The sequence below is a fragment of the Podarcis bocagei genome (genome assembly GCF_964188305.1).
Source record: "Podarcis bocagei genome assembly, chromosome: 11".
NCBI classification, from domain to species: domain Eukaryota; kingdom Metazoa; phylum Chordata; class Lepidosauria; order Squamata; family Lacertidae; genus Podarcis; species Podarcis bocagei.
The window spans coordinates 62,366,999-62,383,974 of record NC_138136.1 but is presented as its reverse complement, the minus strand read 5'-3'; the positions used below and the strand labels follow the sequence as shown (position 1 = coordinate 62,383,974).

Sequence of the window (16,976 nt, the reverse complement as noted above, 5' to 3'; positions counted from 1 at the left end):
TTCCGAGTCCTCCCCATTGGCCGGCTCTTACGACAGCGCGTCACTTGCGCCGTATCTGGGCAAAGCCCGGTTTCCGTAAGCCAATGGGAGGTCAGAGTCGCGCGTGGGGGGCGTGGCAGGGCGGGGGGACGCTGGGAGTGGCGGTTGTTTCAAGATGGCGGATGTGGCCGCGGGGCCGGGGCCGGAAGCAGCTGCTCGTTGGAGTAAGGATCGTATCCTTCCCTCAGGAGTGGCTCGCGGGGGGGGCGGCGTGGCGGGAGGAGAAGGTAAAGCGGGGGGGGGCTAATTTGACGGCGGGCCGATAATAAACGGTGGCAAAGGCTGCCGTGGGTCCTGAGCATGTGCAGAGAGCCGCCTCCGTTGCCTCAGGAAAGAAGCCCCGCCGAGTGCGGAGCCAGGCCCGGGGGTTACGGGGAAGCCCCCACTCCCAGGGCGGGGGGACCTTGGCCTGCCAGCCTCTCTCTCTCTCGCCCCTCGCCCTACTCTGCAGGGCTGTTGTGAGGGGCCGGGGAGCGTCGCTGGAGGGAGAGAGAGAGCGCTGAACAGTACAAATGCTAGCATGTTAAATTCCCCCATAGCTCCCTCGAAGTCTCACAGCGTAGCAACCCAAATAGTCGCGCTGAGCGGAGACTTGAACTCGGGGCTTCCCGGCTTCCCCCGTCAACTCTGAGCTGCTGCAGCTGATTTCAGCTTTTCTTTGTGGTTCCCTTTGGTGGAAGTTTTGGTAACTTTGGTGGCTGCCGTCATAGGGAAGACGGGGCTGGTGGTGGGTGGGAGACATATATTGCATGGCCCTTGAGGTGTCCTGTTTATGCATGGGGAAGAGAGGGCCCTTGAGGTTTCTGTATGTCTTGAGGGACGTGTCCTGTTTATGATATCGTCTGCCTCCATAGCCTCTCCCCTTCACCAAGTGACCCCATGTCTCGTGACCCTGCAAAACAGACCCATAGCCTATTTGCCACTCCCTCCTAGCGCCCTTTCCATCCTTGGCAGCAGCATTAGGCGTCCCACTCGCAGCAGAAACAACTGAGGGTCCCAGGCACCAAATGGTCATACATATAGAGCTAGAAATGGAGGCTGAGACTTCCAGGCTCCCAGAGGCAAAGTTAGTGGTTTTAGAGACTTTGCATCACAGTTCGGCCAAAGAAGGCTATCCCTCACTAGGTAGCTCGGTTGGTTAGAGCGTGGTGCTGATAATGCCAGGGTTGCAGGTTTGATCATAAGGGCCACCTTCATTTTCTTGCATTTCAGGGGGCTGGGCTAGATGACCCTTAGGATTCCTTCCAACTCTGCAGTTCTATGATTCTAACATCTTCAAGGCTTTAACGGTGTGTGTGGGGGGGCACACATTTTGCACCTCCAGTTTAAGAGTTAGATGAGCAGCTTACAATAACTCTATATGGTCACATTCTGGGTGCATGTAATTGTTGCTGAAAATAAGACCTCTAATCTGCCCTGGTGGATGAGAGTAAGTGGGCCCAAGAAGCTGAAATCTATTTTAAAAATATAATTTTAAACATATTGGCAGAAGATAAGTGAATGGATTTTAGTTCATGAACTATGTGAGCTTTAGGATATCAAAGAGAGACCAACAGCATATTGTAAGTAAGTGAATCATGAGGAAGGGAGCAGTGTACTTTATAAGGAACAGTATATGCAAGTAATTGCATAAACGTGCTATTTTGTTTTTCATGTAATCATTATTTTCATATATTGTTCCTTTCATTATTCGGATATACTGTCCTCTTCCCCAGAATTCATTTATATATAATCTGTTGTTGATTTCTGTTTGGTATTATTATGCTTACATCTTTTATGAACTAACTTGCATACATAGGTCTTCGGCTGATGTATTTACACTAAATCTTTCCAAATGGATTTTAGTCTCCATTTGGTTGCTCCCCTCTGGCCCACTGGGGCAATCTGGATGATACAACAGGGAAGGGTCCCAGATTATGGTCTTGACTAGGATGCAGTTTACCCAGATTTCTCTCCTGATCCTCAAATACCAGTACCTGCTTCTAAGAGCCCCAGATAGCTTTTTAAAAAATGTGTGAGTGTAAAGCTTAGTCTCTCTGTGTCCATAATCAGAGTCTGAGGAGCATGCATTGAATGTATGGCCTCCAGGAGTTGCTTTTATAATCAAGGCTAATACAAATAAATGTGGCTCATTATCTCTGTGATTGAGCTAGTTACAGGGCCTTTAATAAAATACAACCTTTTAAATGAGGCCCGTTTAAGAGTAATAACAAAGTGGATTTACAGAAATGTTTGCTTTGGTAGTCTCCTGGTCAGTTGTCTGCTGCTTCTGAACTTTCTATTTTGATGCAGATTTTCCAGACTACAGTGGTACCTTGGTTTCCAAACAGTCTGGTTTGCGTACGTTTTGGAACAGAAACACGTCAAACCCAGAAGTGTGTGTCCCGGTTTGCGAACTTTTTTTGAATTACAACCTATTTTTTTTGGGATTACACACACTTTTTTTGGGAGGCCCCATTGGTGAAAGCGCTTTGGGTTACAACTTGTTTTGGTTTACTAACGGACCTCCGGAATGGATTATGGTTGTAAACCAAGGTACCACTGTATAATACTTACAGAGTGTAAAATGTAGAATGGAACAAACCTTTTGCCCTTGCTTTCCTTGAATGAAATTGCATTCAGTTTCTGACGAAGAGCAGCCACCTGTCTATGTCCCAGGTATGATCTTTGAATGGTTGCCAAATTTAACTTGACTTGTTGGGTAGTGAATTGGGCCAGGACCTGATTCAGATTCACTCTGTGCATACGGCACATGCACTCTTATCTTGGCAACTTTGGAGCAACGGGTTATAAAATGAGATTTTGTAACTTTGGGGAGAGGGCTAGAAGTAAAAGAGTTCAAATGATAACTTAGGGATACAACCTTTTCAGGTCCTTTAGGGGGGCTGGAAAAATCATGGAATGCTTTTAGGCACCATCATCTCATTTTCACAGGTTGGCAGCCAGCCTTTAGGTGCTCCTCCTAGAGCTAGAGAAATGGTTTAAAGCTGTCATTTAGCAACATTTGATCTCTAGCTGCTCATATTTACATGTTTATTTACATACACTTAACCTTCTCTTCCATCATGGAGCCTAAGGTAGCGTGCATGCATCTGTGGTTCTCAGGCAGTCTCCCACCCAGCATTAACCAGACCTAGACCTGCTCAGCTTCCAATAGGTCATGGCATCATGTTCCTTCTGACCCTACCCTGGGAATATATAGATCAAACTGTGAATAATTTCATTGTATGCACTGACTTCCTAATGAATTAGAGCTGGGCTCTGAGTTTCATTTGCCTGCCTAGCCAACTCCCAATTGGCCCTTCCTTACTTAGAGGTATCAGAGAAGGTGAGGCAGAGTTTAGTTGGCCTGCTTTGACCTGCTTCTATATTCTGACTGCTTTTACTGAGAAAAGAATGAAAGATTTTCATGGATAATTTCAAGAACTTAACCCAGCTGACAGCAAGTCCAATGTGCTGCTTTGATGATACATATTTTTGTCAGCCCCAGAGACAGTTCCTGTTTGTGTGAAAATGTGTTCTCTGTATTGACCCTTAGAAGTTGAAGTTAGTGCCATGTCAAGAAACATATGTCTCTTGAAGGTAGATGAATTTTCTGTGCCTTAATTTTCTCCATGTTTCATATCCAAGAAGTTTTCTTCTGCAGGCAGATGATTCAGTAGATCAGCCCTGGTTGATCAGCTTGCAGTCTCTTTGTATCGTTCTGATTGCTGCCACCCACCCACTTCTTGGGTGCTGGCTGGGTCCTTCAAAGCCAGAGAGAAGCTTGGCTACGCCAAAGCAGCCACCCCACATTGATATGTAGTGAATTACATACTATAGGGGGACATGGGTGACGCTGTGGGTTAAACCACAGAGCCTACCTAGGACTTGCCGATCAGAAGGTTGGCGGTTTGAATCCCCACGACGGGGTGAGCTCCCGTTACTTGGTCCCAGCTCCTGCCAACCTAGCAGTTAAAAAGCACGTCAAAGTGCAAGTAGATAAATAGGTACCACTCTGGCGGGAAGGTAAATGGCGTTTCTGTGCGCTGCTCTGGTTCACAAGAAGCGGCTTAGTCATGCTAGCCACATGACCCAGAAGCTGTACGCTGGCTCCCTCGGCCAATAAAGCAAGATGAGTGCCGCAACCCAAAGTCGGCCACGACTGGACCTAATGGTCAGGGGTCCCTTTACATACTGTTTACATAGTATGTTATAGTATGTTTACATACTATAGGATGTTCCAGCCCCAAATGACAGAAGTAAGGGAACTTTCTCTAATTGCCCTGTGAAGGGTATAGGAACAAGGCAGCAAAAATTAGTCTTGTCCTCCTCTCTACTCCTCTCCCTGGTCTTTGGTTCTGTGTTGTGATTGTCAACTTCATAATTGTAAAAGAAATGGTAGGGAGAAGGATAAGCTAGTTGCTCATGGAATTATAAAACTTTATTAAGTACCTTCAAAGCCATTAAAAATCTGTTTGGTATACAAAATAATTGAGCTTATTCTTATTAAAATGTTGAGAATAGTCAGGCAGCTGATGTGATAACTGGGGTCTATAAAAAGACTATTAATCTTTGGTCTATGGTGTAACCATGCAGGACTCTTTGAACCAAGCATTCGGCCCTGTCTCCTGACGGGAAGAGGAAGTCCAAGGTGCAGGGTTCTTGGTGTTGGGCAGGGTTATCCTTGGGCCTTCTCAAGTCTGGGCTGGTTTGTTTTTGTTCATCAAGAGTTTTTCCTTGGGCTGGGCTGATGCTTAAGCTTTTTTGGGGGGTGGGGGAGGGTGCTGTTTTCATTTCCTCTTTTTTGTGGGAAGCTTCAATGTGGGAGGTGCTTTGTAAGAACAAGTTGGAAGTTTTCCTGATCTTGTCTGTTCAATCTCTAGGAATTTCCACAGAGAGGAATTTTAGAGCAAGACACCTGCTGAAAGGTCAGAAAGCGGAAGTGAAGGCAAAGGTGCCTGCAGCTGCTGCTCCTGCCCCAATGGATGCCTGGAAAAGCGCAGGCCAAGCGCCTGGGCAGCAGGTCAGTACGGAGAAGGGCAAATGAAACCAGAACTCTTGAGGCTGCAATCTGTGGCAGAGGTAACCTGAAAGTCCATTCAACTCAGCAGGACAGAGTAAACCTGTGGAGGATGACAATGTGAAGTTTACTTATTGTTTTATTTATTTATGACATTTATATGCTGCCTTTCTACCAAGGCACCCAGGGCAGTTTACAGTGTTAAAATACTGAAACAAATGAGATATAATGTAAACGTGGTCTTGGATGGTGGCAGCGATGGCAGTCGAATTGGATGCAGACTTGATGTTGATGCAGACTGTTTCTGCTTTATTCACACGCAGCTGAAAAGTGGCTGTTTGTATCTGGCTTAGAAGCCTTTCCCCTCTTCTTTTCTCGTGCAATCATTGTGGCGTTCAAGGTGCAAAGATAAAGTAATTGTGCAGGCCTTGAAAAATCTTCCTTGTCCAGGCATCTAAAAATTTACTTCAGCATTTGTAACTGTGGCTAGATTAACGCTTGCAAGCCTGGGGCCAGAATGGAGCAAGTAGGACCAGTTCCTGTCACAGTGCCTAAGGATTAAAAGCTTCTTTTAGGGAGTCAGAACTCTGGATACACCTCCGTCATTGCCTGTTCTTGCAGCTGTGTATAGTGTTGTGACAGATGAGCTGCCTTTCAGCATGAACAGGCAGCTGCAAGGGATTTGTCTTCCTGCTCCTCTTATTTGGGGCTGGAAGGCAACCGGGGGGGGGGGTAGATTGGCTGGCAAGGTGTCCCAGTGCTTCTCTTTGGAGATTTGCTGCCTCCTCCCAGCAGGTCTCTCTTCTCTTTGGGGCAAAGACGAGCTTCTTCAGTGATCAGCTTCCACATTCTCTGTTGAGAAGCTTCCCTTTATTGGGCCAGACATTGGTTCACCAAGGCTGCTATCTTCCACCAGCTGTGGCTGTCTAGGGCAGTGGTTCTCAAACCTTTTTCTCTGGGCAACACTTTCAGAATAAAAAATTGCTTGCAACACACACACACACACACACGTGTGTGTTTGTTTGTTTTTTGCTAATAAGAAATATACTGGAAAACAAAAAGAAACAAGAATAAAAGTGCTGGATTTATAACATAGAACACTACTACTTTGGATTAAGCCTCGACCCTTCTTTGTGCCAGCCATGTACTCTACCCAGCAAGTTACCATCCCTCTAGCAGAATGTTTTTGCAAAGAGCATTTCAAGTTATCAGAACTGCCCTCTCCTCGTGGGCAGAACCATGGCTGTGTGAGAGATTGAGGCGGAGAGTTAAAGATCGTCCCCTCAGACAGCAGCAGTTTATGCCTGCAGTGTGAGCAGTGCTCCTTTTGAATACATTACAGAGTCACTAAAGTGGAAGATGTAAACTTCAGTTGTATAGGAGCTGCTGTAAAAGTGCATCCTTACGCTGCCTTTATTGAATTTATAGCTATGACTAATGGGCCTCTGTCTAAAGAAGCAATAGTGGGTTATAAAACAACAAAGCAGGGATCACAGAAAGAGAATATTACATGTTAGCTCACCCCCTCCAATGATGACAATTATAATAACATAGTATATATTAGTTTAAAAACCTGGAGCGACTAAACCAATTAGTCCTCTAGTTCTTCTTTTCCCTGAGGCCGATCTGTTTTACAGGGCAAATTGGAAAGTGTGAAATCCCTTGTTTCCAAAGAGGAACTGTTGCCCAATTGCTGCCCAGCTGGGCTGGTGTAGCTGAGTCATAAATCAAGATGTGATTTGATTGGGTGGTGCAAACGAAAAGTACAGCACTATTTCAGAAAAGAACTGATATCTCAATTTATTTTTATTGTTTTGTTTCCCACCCTATCCCAAGGGTTGAGGGTGTGTAGCAGGCATTTTATCTGTAACATGTCTCTCTAAGGGACAAATAGAAGAAGATGCCTTTACCCCTGTATGGCTCCCCTTTATCATATCACAGCCCAACAAGACAACGGCGAGAATCCACCAACAGCATACGAATCAATATTGCTAACCTGATTCAAAAACATCCACCCACCCCACTCACACATGAAAACAAAGTTCACCACAGCCAATCACAAACAAGCAACAACACCCTAGGCCAGGGGTCAGCAAACTTTCAACAGGGGGCCGGTCCACTGTCCCTTGGGGGGGGGGGCAGACTATATTTTGAACAAAAAAAATGAACGAATTCCTATGCCCCACAAATAACCCAGAGATGCATTTTAAATAAAAGGGCTCATTCTACGCATGTAAAAACACGCTGATTCCTGGACCGTCCACGGGCCGGATTTAGAAGGTGATTGGGCCGGATCCAGCCCCCGGGCCTTAGTTTGCCTACCCATGTCCCAGGCCAGGGGTCAGCAAACTTTTTCAGCAGGGGGCCGGTCCACTGTCCCTCAGACCTTGTGGGGGGCTGGACTATATTTTGAAAAAATATATGAACAAATTCCTATGTCCCACAAATAACCCAGAGGTGCATTTTAAATAAAAGGCAACATTCTATTCATGTAAAAACACGGTGATTCCTGGACCGTCTGCAGGCCAGATTGAGGAGGTGATTGGGCCGGATCTGGCTCCCGGGCCTTATTTTGCCTACCCATGCCCTAGGCCAGCCCCAACTTCACTCTCCACCAAAGGAACACAAGCAAATAGCAACGAGAACCTGCACAAACGACGCTGACACAAAACCCCACACATACATTAAGTAAAATAGAAAGACTACCACCCGACCCCCACCCACTATGGCCCCTCCACCTCTTCCCCCCTTTTTCCCCCTAACACAAATGTCTCAACAAATGAAGCTGATCTGTAGAAAATGTAACTTGAAAAAAAGAGATCTGCACATACTTTTGTAAACCAAGAAATCTTTAATAATTTTTTTTTTTTAAAAAAAAAACTACCCGAAGAGATAAAAGGTCTAAGCATCTAGGCTGGAGGTGCTGTAGGGGCCAATCCTAGTCCTTCCTTCCTTCCTTCCTTCCTTCCTTCCTTCCTTCCTTCCTTCCTTCCTTCTATGTGTCTGTTGCCTAATAGAAACAAACATTTCTGGGTATTTAGAAAACTGCAGATGATTAAAAGACTTTCAGGTACATAGAATCATAGGATTGTATAGTTGGAAGGGACCGCAAGAGTCATCTGATCTAACCCCTGCAATTCTGGAGTCTCTTGCCCAATGTGAGGCTCCAACTCACAACTATGAGGTTAAGTGTCTCAATCTCTACCTGCTGCGTTCAACAGTGTTCCTCCAAAAATAAATACAGAAACAGCAGTAAGCATTACAGTCCCATTTCATCCAGCTCCAAGGAGAAGGAGGTACATCTGGGGTCACCAGTTGTGGTTCTTGTGGCATCCACGGAATCCCCTCCCCATTAGCCTGGTGCTGCAAGGTTGTTAATGTTGTCACCAGGCAGACCTTCCTGGAGAGTAAGTGCAGAAACTGCGGTGAATTGTTTTTTGCCTGTATCTTCTCCGTCCTTGTGCGCGATTCTTTCTGAGAGTTTGTTGCATAACCTCAGAAGTGAAAAAAGGGGCATTTCTGCCTGAATCCTGTGGATCTTGGTGGCTTGGTAAATCCTCCTTGTTTTGTGATGCTGCTTCAGCTGCCAGATTCCACCTCAAATGTCAAGGTGAAGAAGAAGCCAAGCTGTTTACTGTGCTGTTCTCTGCACAAAGTACCGACAAACGCCAGAACATAGAGAAGACGACTGTGCTAACCTAGCTGTGGCCAAAGCAGAATGACCTACTGGCATGGTTGAGATTGCATAAACAAGCAGTTGGTAGCCTCAGCCTTACGCCCTCCTCCCCTCATGGCACTGTCATGCCTCTCATTCTGCTCTGTACGTCCTTTAGCAAAGTTCTCTCCATGGCTTAAAGAGCTGTCAGCCATTTCAGGCTTGGCTTAGCCACCCTTCTGGTCTGTGTGCTGCTCCTATATTGGAGTAATGCATCACTTATACTTACATCACTTACACAACAACATACAGTGCAGAGCTGTGCGTGTAATATTGCAAACCTTACAACAACTCTGTATGTATTAGTCCCTATATTGTGAATGGAGTGGGGTTTGAGACGTGGGTTTTGAAGGTTGCCAGCTGAATTTGTGGCTGAGATGAGATTTGGTTCTCATCTGGATCTTTGTGCCGGGTGCGTTACTGACTTCTCTCTTCAGACGATCTCCTTATTCCATGCTATATCTCCATCATTTCGCCCCTGCTTAGCTGTTTGGTAGCTGCCACCGGCTTTCAGGGAGTGCCCTCCCTTTTCCTACAGCTTGTTAAGACTTAAATGTGTTCTCTCAATGTGCCTTTTTTTAAAAAAAAGTATGACGACTTCTTGATACCTAGGCAGATAATCTGCCAGTCATATATTTCATGCTGGTGAATTAGTGAATATCGTTGGGAGTGCAGTGTTCCCCAGTGTGTTTTGGGACAGTCCTGCAAACCAGGCTTTCCTTCATGTTTTTCATGATTTTGAAAAAGCTGCTCCTTTAAAAGGCCTATGCATAGCGTCCACCAAGGATATGTGTTGCAGAAATTACTTGACTCAGGGTACCTGCAATGGGTGCTTCTCTCAAACGTAATGGGAGAGCATCTATTTGGTGTGAATGTAGGGAGTGAGCTGTTGCCTTTGGAACTAGTCATCCTTTTTTGAGAAGTGCGGAGAAAGTTTTCGCAGATGTAACCTGCAGCTGTTAACTTGAAGTGCTTTGAGTGAAAAGCTTGTTTAAATTAAACACAAATCAAAAGGTTTGAATGAAGTTCTTTTAATGCCTGGGGTTGTGAGAAACATCACTCGATACAGGTTGATCGCTGCTATCCATTTCAAAGAGGGCTTAAAATAATAATTTTATTAGCTTTTGAAGACTTCTTTGAAAGGAGTAGCTGGACCCAGAAGGGCATGTTTTCTTGGTAATGTCTAGCCACAACTTCCAGTCATGCTCTTGAAGAGGCATCACATAGAAGAGATACATACCCTTTGTTCATTCTTTGTGATCTGTGCCACAGGCCTCTGTTGGCAAGAAATGGCAAGCTCTTCAGAGGGGAAAAAAGCATTGTGTTGTTAGCCTTTGGCCAATTTAAAGTGGCACCTAAGGGGATGGAGACATCCATGTGTTCAAAGACTCAAAAGGTGAAAGGGATGGGTTCTAAAATAACTGAAGACTGCCTTGTATTTGATGACATGCCTCGTAGCCACAGGCAACCAGGATTTTCATGCAGGTGACTGAGCTGCCAGCTCACTTGATTTCCTGGCTAACTGTAAAGGAAGAGTAGCCTTATCTCATCCAGGGTCAGCACAAAAAACACAGTGGACTATCAGAGTGTCTCTCCTCCACCATCCGTCATGGAAGAAGGCACTTTTTATGCTGACTTTGGAGGAGGGGGCAAAACAAATATTGCAGGCTAGTAACTTTTTGACTTATTTGTAAGGCTGACTGAAGAAGTACCCTTCTCCCCTTCGCGTACAAATTGGATGCAGCAGGATAGAGAACTACTGCTGCTGCCTCCTTGTTGAGCTCTTCTTGTCCTGGCAAGAGTAGAGCTATGGGGCTGGGTGTTGGTTTAAAGCAGAGTCCCGTGCCCAGCGGAAGGATGAGGAGTACGTGCTGCATACTCTATATTGCTTTTATTTACAGTTCAAAGCTGGTATATTACAGAAAGACATCTTGCCTCTGCCGGAGCAGAAAATGCATCCTCTCTCCTCGACAGCTCGGAGAGAATCACACAGTGAAAAACAGGAAACCAGTGTACGTCACATCCAGCCTCCCTTTCCCGTGAGAAACTCCAACAGTACAGACTGTGGAATGTAAACACCTGTCTCGTGACAAGCCCTTTCGCTGCACAGTGAAGGAAAGCAGAAACCAACATCCTCCCCCTTTCTGTGAACATCACTGGGCAGCGTGTTCGTACAGTATCAGTACAAACCCAACTTCTGCACATAGGTACAGTGTTGATCCCTTGATACAATCTTGGACAATACATCAGCAGGAATTTCATTACCTGGCATATAGGACACCGTTACAAGTCCCTTCTGAATACATTCCCTAGCATGCTGCAACTTTAATTGCAAGTGCTTCGTGCTTTGCTTACAACCTTCAGACTTCAGCAAAGCCAAACATGCTTTGTTGTCCTGGTAAACCTGGATTGGACATTTGACAGGAATTTTCATATCTTTGCACAATTGTACTAACCATTCACAATCCTTAAGTGAATAAGACAGTGCATTTAGTTCAGCTTCACAAGTACTTAAGCTAACTGTTGTTTGCTTCTTGCATGACCAATCAAACAGACCCTGATTGTACATGTAGCAAACTCCAGACGTACTTTTCCTGTCTGTAGTGTCACTTCCAAAACTTGCATCTGCAAATATCTCAAGACCACCAGACTTCTGATTGTTAAATCTCAGTCTGTAATGCATAGTGCCTTTCAAATACCGCACTATGCGTTTCAGAGCTTTCCAATCCTTGACACTAGGATTGTTGACTTGTCTGCTTAGCAAATTACAGCTAACAGCAATGTCTGGTCTTGAACATCTGGCAATGAAGTTTAGCTTGCCTAGTACACTTCTGTACAGTGTAGTGTCAGAAAATGCTTCTTCAGTGTCATCTACCTGATAACCTGTTGTCATCGGTGTGTCTACAGGGTTAGCATCCATCAGGTTTAGTTTGCTTAACACATCAGCAATTTTCCGTGACTGGTGTATTAGAATGTTTCCATCTTGATCTCTCTCTATTTCCAGAGATAGGTAGTTGTTTACCTCACCAAGATCTTTCATGTCAAAGTGCTCTTTCAGTTGAGCTAGGGCGTTATTGTACATTGCGATATCTTTCCAAAAGAATAACAAATCATCAACATAAAACAAACAGTACAGTTTCTTTTGCCCCTCCTCTTTGACAAATACACATGGATCAGCTTTCCCTTGCTGAAAACCTAGAGAAAACAATACTTCAGTGAGTTTTGTGTGCCAACATCGTGCACTTTGTTTGAGACCATAAAGGGATTTCTTCAGAGCACAAACGAATCCCTGTTTTACCTGTACGCCATCAGGTGGAAGCATATAAAGTGATTCATCTAAAGATCCGTACAGAAAAGCTGTATTAATATCATGGTGACTAATGTGTAGATTTTCCTCTGCAGCTAGCTTGAGCATAAGCCTAATGCTCTCATATCTCACTGTGGGTGAATAGGTCTCGTGATAGTCTTCACCTGGTACCTGTGCAAAACCTCTGGCTACCAATCTGGCTTTGTGTCTGACTATCTTGCCATTTTGATCTGTCTTCGCTTTGAAGACCCATTTGCTTCCAAGCAGTTTCGTTCCTGGAACTACTGGAACTAGCTCCCATGTTTTGTTCCTTTCTAAGGAATCAAGCTCAGCCTTCATGGCATTTAACCATGGCTCAGCTTCCTTTGAATCCAAACCCTGGATTTCTTGGAAACTTGAAGGTTCAAATACCTTCTTGGAGCTTTTAACAGCTGTTACTGCTATTGTAGCAAACTCATCAGCAAATCTCTTTGGAGGTTTGCCTTTTGTGGCTCTTTGTGACCTACGAATTAGCCTTAAGTCTTCAACACTCTCCTCTTCCTTCTTAGGAGAAAAACGACCTATTGTGAACAATGGTTCCTCCAATTCTTGATCAGAGCTTTCAGAGGGTCGCATAGAGGCTTTCGCACTCTTGAAATCCTTCATCAGTGGGTTGTTGTGGTTGCTTTTGACTATCCTCAGTCTCATCACCGTCATCAGGATAACATTGGAAAATTCCCACATTCTCCCCCCACTTTGCATTGTACTCAACACTTCTCGTGAGCTTAATTGTCTTAGAGTCAGTCATCATTATTCTGTAAGACCCTTTCTGATAACCTAGAAAGATACCATGCAATCCACGCTTGTCTAACTTGGAGTTTTGTGGTGAGCGAACCCACATGTCCGAACCAAAAATTTTCATGTGTTTGATGTATGGCTTCTTGCCAAACATCTTCTCATAGGGGGTACAACCAATCGCTGAAGATAACCTACGATTGTAACTGTAAACAAAACACGAGAGAGATTCGGCCCAATAACTCTCTGGAAGATTGGCATCATGCAGCAAGGTTTTTAACCCTTGAAGCAATGTCTGATTTGCCCGTTCCGCAAGTCCATTCTGCCATGGCGAGCGAGGACTAGACAAATCGTGTTGAATTCCTTTCTCAGTCAGAAAAGCTTCAAACTGCTGAGAAGTGAATTCTCCCCCGCGATCACTGAAAAGAGTCTTTATCTTCTTACCATGCACATTTTCCAACCAAGCACAGAATTCTTTGAACCTAGGAAAAGCCTCTGATTTCTGCTTGAGATTGTACACAAAAATATATCTAGAAAATGCATCAATGAGAACCATGAAGTACCTATTTCCACCCAAAGAGGGCGCTAGTGGTCCAACCAAATCAGCATGAACAACCTGGTATGGTTCTGTAGCTTGCCTACTAGACACCTTACCTTTCGCAGCCATTTTCACCTTGTTTGCTGCGCATGCTTTGCACTTCATGTGGTACCTGCAGGGTTTAATGGTCATACCTTCAACCAAGGCAGGCATTTTAGATACTGCCTCAAAATGCAAATGACCAAATTTCCTGTGAAAATCATGAATACATCCTGCATGCAAACTTTTGTTAGAACCTGCAATGCAACAAGTGTCATCCTTTTCAACATCATCATAATACAAAACAAACAATCGATCAACATATTCAGCATGCAATACATAATCATTTTTCTTTGTGATGATGCACTTCTTGTTCTTGAAGGACACGTCAATGTTCCGCTCATTCAGCTGTCCAACGCTGAGCAGATTATGTTTGGCGTCTGGCACGTAAAGCACATTCTGTATCGATAAGTCCAAACTGTGAAGAACAACAGTTCCGTAGCCTTTACTCGGAATAGTGTGGTCATCCGCCTGGTGAATCGCACCTTCCTGCGGTGTAAAAGACACAAACAGTCTCTTATCGTTGCACATGTGGTGAGTTGCCGCTGAATCAACCACGAAGAAAGATCTAGACGTCTTCTGGACCTCTGCAACCTTTGGAGTGAAGCGTGAAACCATAGCCTTGTGCTGCGTTGTCCTAGACACCGGACCTTTGCCTTTGCCTCGGCCTTTTCCACGCGATGAGCTTTCGCTGCGCTGCTCTGTCTTGGCCCTGGGATATCTGCATTCCCTCTTCATATGGCCTAGACGTCCACACGAGTAGCATTTCACTGCCTTCAAAGCTTTGGCGCCATGTGGTGGTTCCACTGCACTAAGGGATGACGTCTGTGAAGACTCCCCCTTGCCCATGCAGCTAGCACCCCGGCGATCTGCTTCATTTTGAATCACGGCAGTTACATAATCCACTGTCAGCTGAGCGGTTGGTTGCACAGCAATCTGGGTTGCAACAGACTCCCAACCTGAACCCAAAGATTGTAGTATCATAAAAGAATACACAGCCTCTGGAAAGTTGAGTCCTCTCTGTTGCAGCTCATGTCTCAGATTTTGCATCTCCATCAGATGTAAACGCACATCTCCACCTTCAGCAAGAGCCATATTATGCAGCTTGTTAAAGTAAAACATGGTAGATCCAGCTTCTGTCCTTAAGTGAGCCTCTCTCAAAGCGTCCCAAATTTCTCTGGCTGAGGTCTTATCACGCAATAGACAGAGCTCTTCTGGGGATACTATCAATGTAAGCGTTCCCCTAGCTTTCGAATCCTTAGCTTCCCATGCATCTGTAACTGGAACTGGGGGGGTTTCTGTAATCAAACAAGGTGAAAATGGCTGCATATAGAACCCAGTCGGCATAATTCTTCTTGTTGAGCTTAGGAATCCCACAAGCATCCTGAAGGGCCATCATGACTCTGGCATTAGCTTTCAGCGTCATATAAGCTGCTTTAAATCTTGCTGCGTCACTGCTGCAGCTGCTTTATTCCAAAAGCGCACTTAAAAGTTACTTTCGATTTCCCCAGCATAGTAACTTGAGCCTGGGAGCCTTTTGCCTATTCCCGGCAAACCGGCTTTAAAAGTTCAAAGTCCAGCCATAAAGCAATTAACTAGAAGCAATTAACTCCGATTCGACTTCTGGGCCCATAACCACGTGTTGGTTTAAAGCAGAGTCCCGTGCCCAGCGGAAGGATGAGGAGTACGTGCTGCATACTCTATATTGCTTTTATTTACAGTTCAAAGCTGGTATATTACAGAAAGACATCTTGCCTCTGCCGGAGCAGAAAATGCATCCTCTCTCCTCGACAGCTCGGAGAGAATCACACAGTGAAAAACAGGAAACCAGTGTACGTCACATCCAGCCTCCCTTTCCCGTGAGAAACTCCAACAGTACAGACTGTGGAATGTAAACACCTGTCTCGTGACAAGCCCTTTCGCTGCACAGTGAAGGAAAGCAGAAACCAACACTGGGGTCCTGTGCTGTAGGATCACGCTATACTAGTTATTAGAGGGTTGAGTTGTTGTCATGTCACCAGAGAAATGGATGGTTGTTTTTAACTCATGCACAAAGCAGAGACACAAATACCCATGCTTATATGCATGTCTGTATTGTGTATGTATGTGTTTGTGTTGAAACAGTTTTTAAATTTAGGCTCTGTTGAGTTTGCTCCAGCAGGTTAGCGGTAGCGGCAGCAGCTGGTGTGATTGTGTAAGGTGAGGCAGGTTGTACATTGGGACCTTCTCTGCAAATATCCTTCCCGAACCTCTAAACCACCATTTTGTTCAAGCATTAGTCATTAATTACTCTTGGATTTCATCTCTGCGTAGTCCAGTAATTTCTAGCTCATTCTCAGTATTTTTGTTCTGCTGCTGTGTTAGTCACTGTGGAGAAAGGTGCTATTACACGACTGAAATTGAGAATATAATGGAAGACTCCCAACTCAGCTCTCTGAAGGTGCACATTGTATTAGCTGTGAAAATTCAAGACTTGGCAGTTACATTCATGCAGAGAGCTGAAGGGAACTGTGCATGTAGAATGAAATGCCCTCTGGCGGACAAGGAGTGCAAAGTTAGCCAGTTCTTACAGTAAGGGAGGATGACCAAAGCACTGGCAGTGACATTTTCATTGCTGCAGTAACCTGAGGTTTTCAGTTTCCTTTAGTCCCTGCACAGTAGCAAAGTGGGGTTGATATGGCAGGCACATTAGTTCTATCGACTGTGAGGGTTTTGGAGCTCCTTTTAAGTCTTTGAGCAGCATCAGCTTTGACTGAGCCGTCGAATGCATGTTGAATTGTGAACTGCACCGGATTGAACTAAATGCCGAATTCTGAAATAACCACAGAGGGAAAAAGTTCAAGCATTTTAAATCTTGAATAGTACTTATTGAAATGATAAACAATTTCCCTCCTATTATTATGACTTGCATTTAACAAGGTTGCCTTTAACATTCACACATCATATTGTATTGATAGTTATATGATATATTCATGGGTTGACTTTTGTACACTTTTTTCAATAGCACCTTAGGCAGAGCAATCTTTTGCTCCTGGAAAAACTGCATTGTCAACCAATTAATAAATAAAATCATTAATAAGGATTACAGAATGGGTAAATTGGCTGCACTCTCCTTCCCCCACCCCCTTTCGAACTTTTCCCTCCAGCTGGAGCTTATCTTTAGAAGCACAATTTAATGGCGAATCCTCCAGCACACAATTTGGGAAATTATCCTACTGGTTGATTTTTTATTGTTTAAAAACTTGTGTTCTCTTCAGTTCTTAATTCATCTGGGGCTGAATATGCAGCCTCTGGTGCTTGAAATACTTTTATTGTAGATTCAGAAACACTTCTTCCATGTTAATGATTGCTTTTTAAAATGCTGATTTTAATTTTCAGGTCCCTGACAAAGGAGGAATGAAGAGTGCTTCTCTAAAGGATTTATGTCCTGAAGACAAGAGGCGCATAGCAAACTTAATTAAGGAGCTTGCAAGGTGAGGATAAACTGTCTGATAATGCATCA

The 16,976-nt window shown here is 44.6% G+C and overlaps 1 protein-coding gene across 6 annotated transcripts in view; it reads left to right on the top strand.

Moving 5' to 3' along the window:
• KIAA1328 overlaps positions 1 to 16,976 on the top strand; it is a 235,677-nt gene that overhangs the window by 20,122 nt on the left and 198,579 nt on the right. The window contains exons 1-4 of one of the 6 annotated variants that reach the window (XM_081212925.1): positions 119 to 212; positions 2,662 to 2,697; positions 4,905 to 5,044; positions 16,853 to 16,947. In XM_081212925.1, the coding sequence (XP_081069051.1) occupies positions 155 to 212; positions 2,662 to 2,697; positions 4,905 to 5,044; positions 16,853 to 16,947 (329 nt within the window). In that variant the 5' untranslated portion in view covers positions 119 to 154. Of the gene's footprint in view, positions 1 to 118; positions 213 to 2,661; positions 2,698 to 4,663; positions 5,045 to 16,852; positions 16,948 to 16,976 lie in introns of those variants that run through there. The other 5 variants (XM_081212926.1, XM_081212927.1, XM_081212928.1 and 2 more) reach the window with 5 other exon arrangements.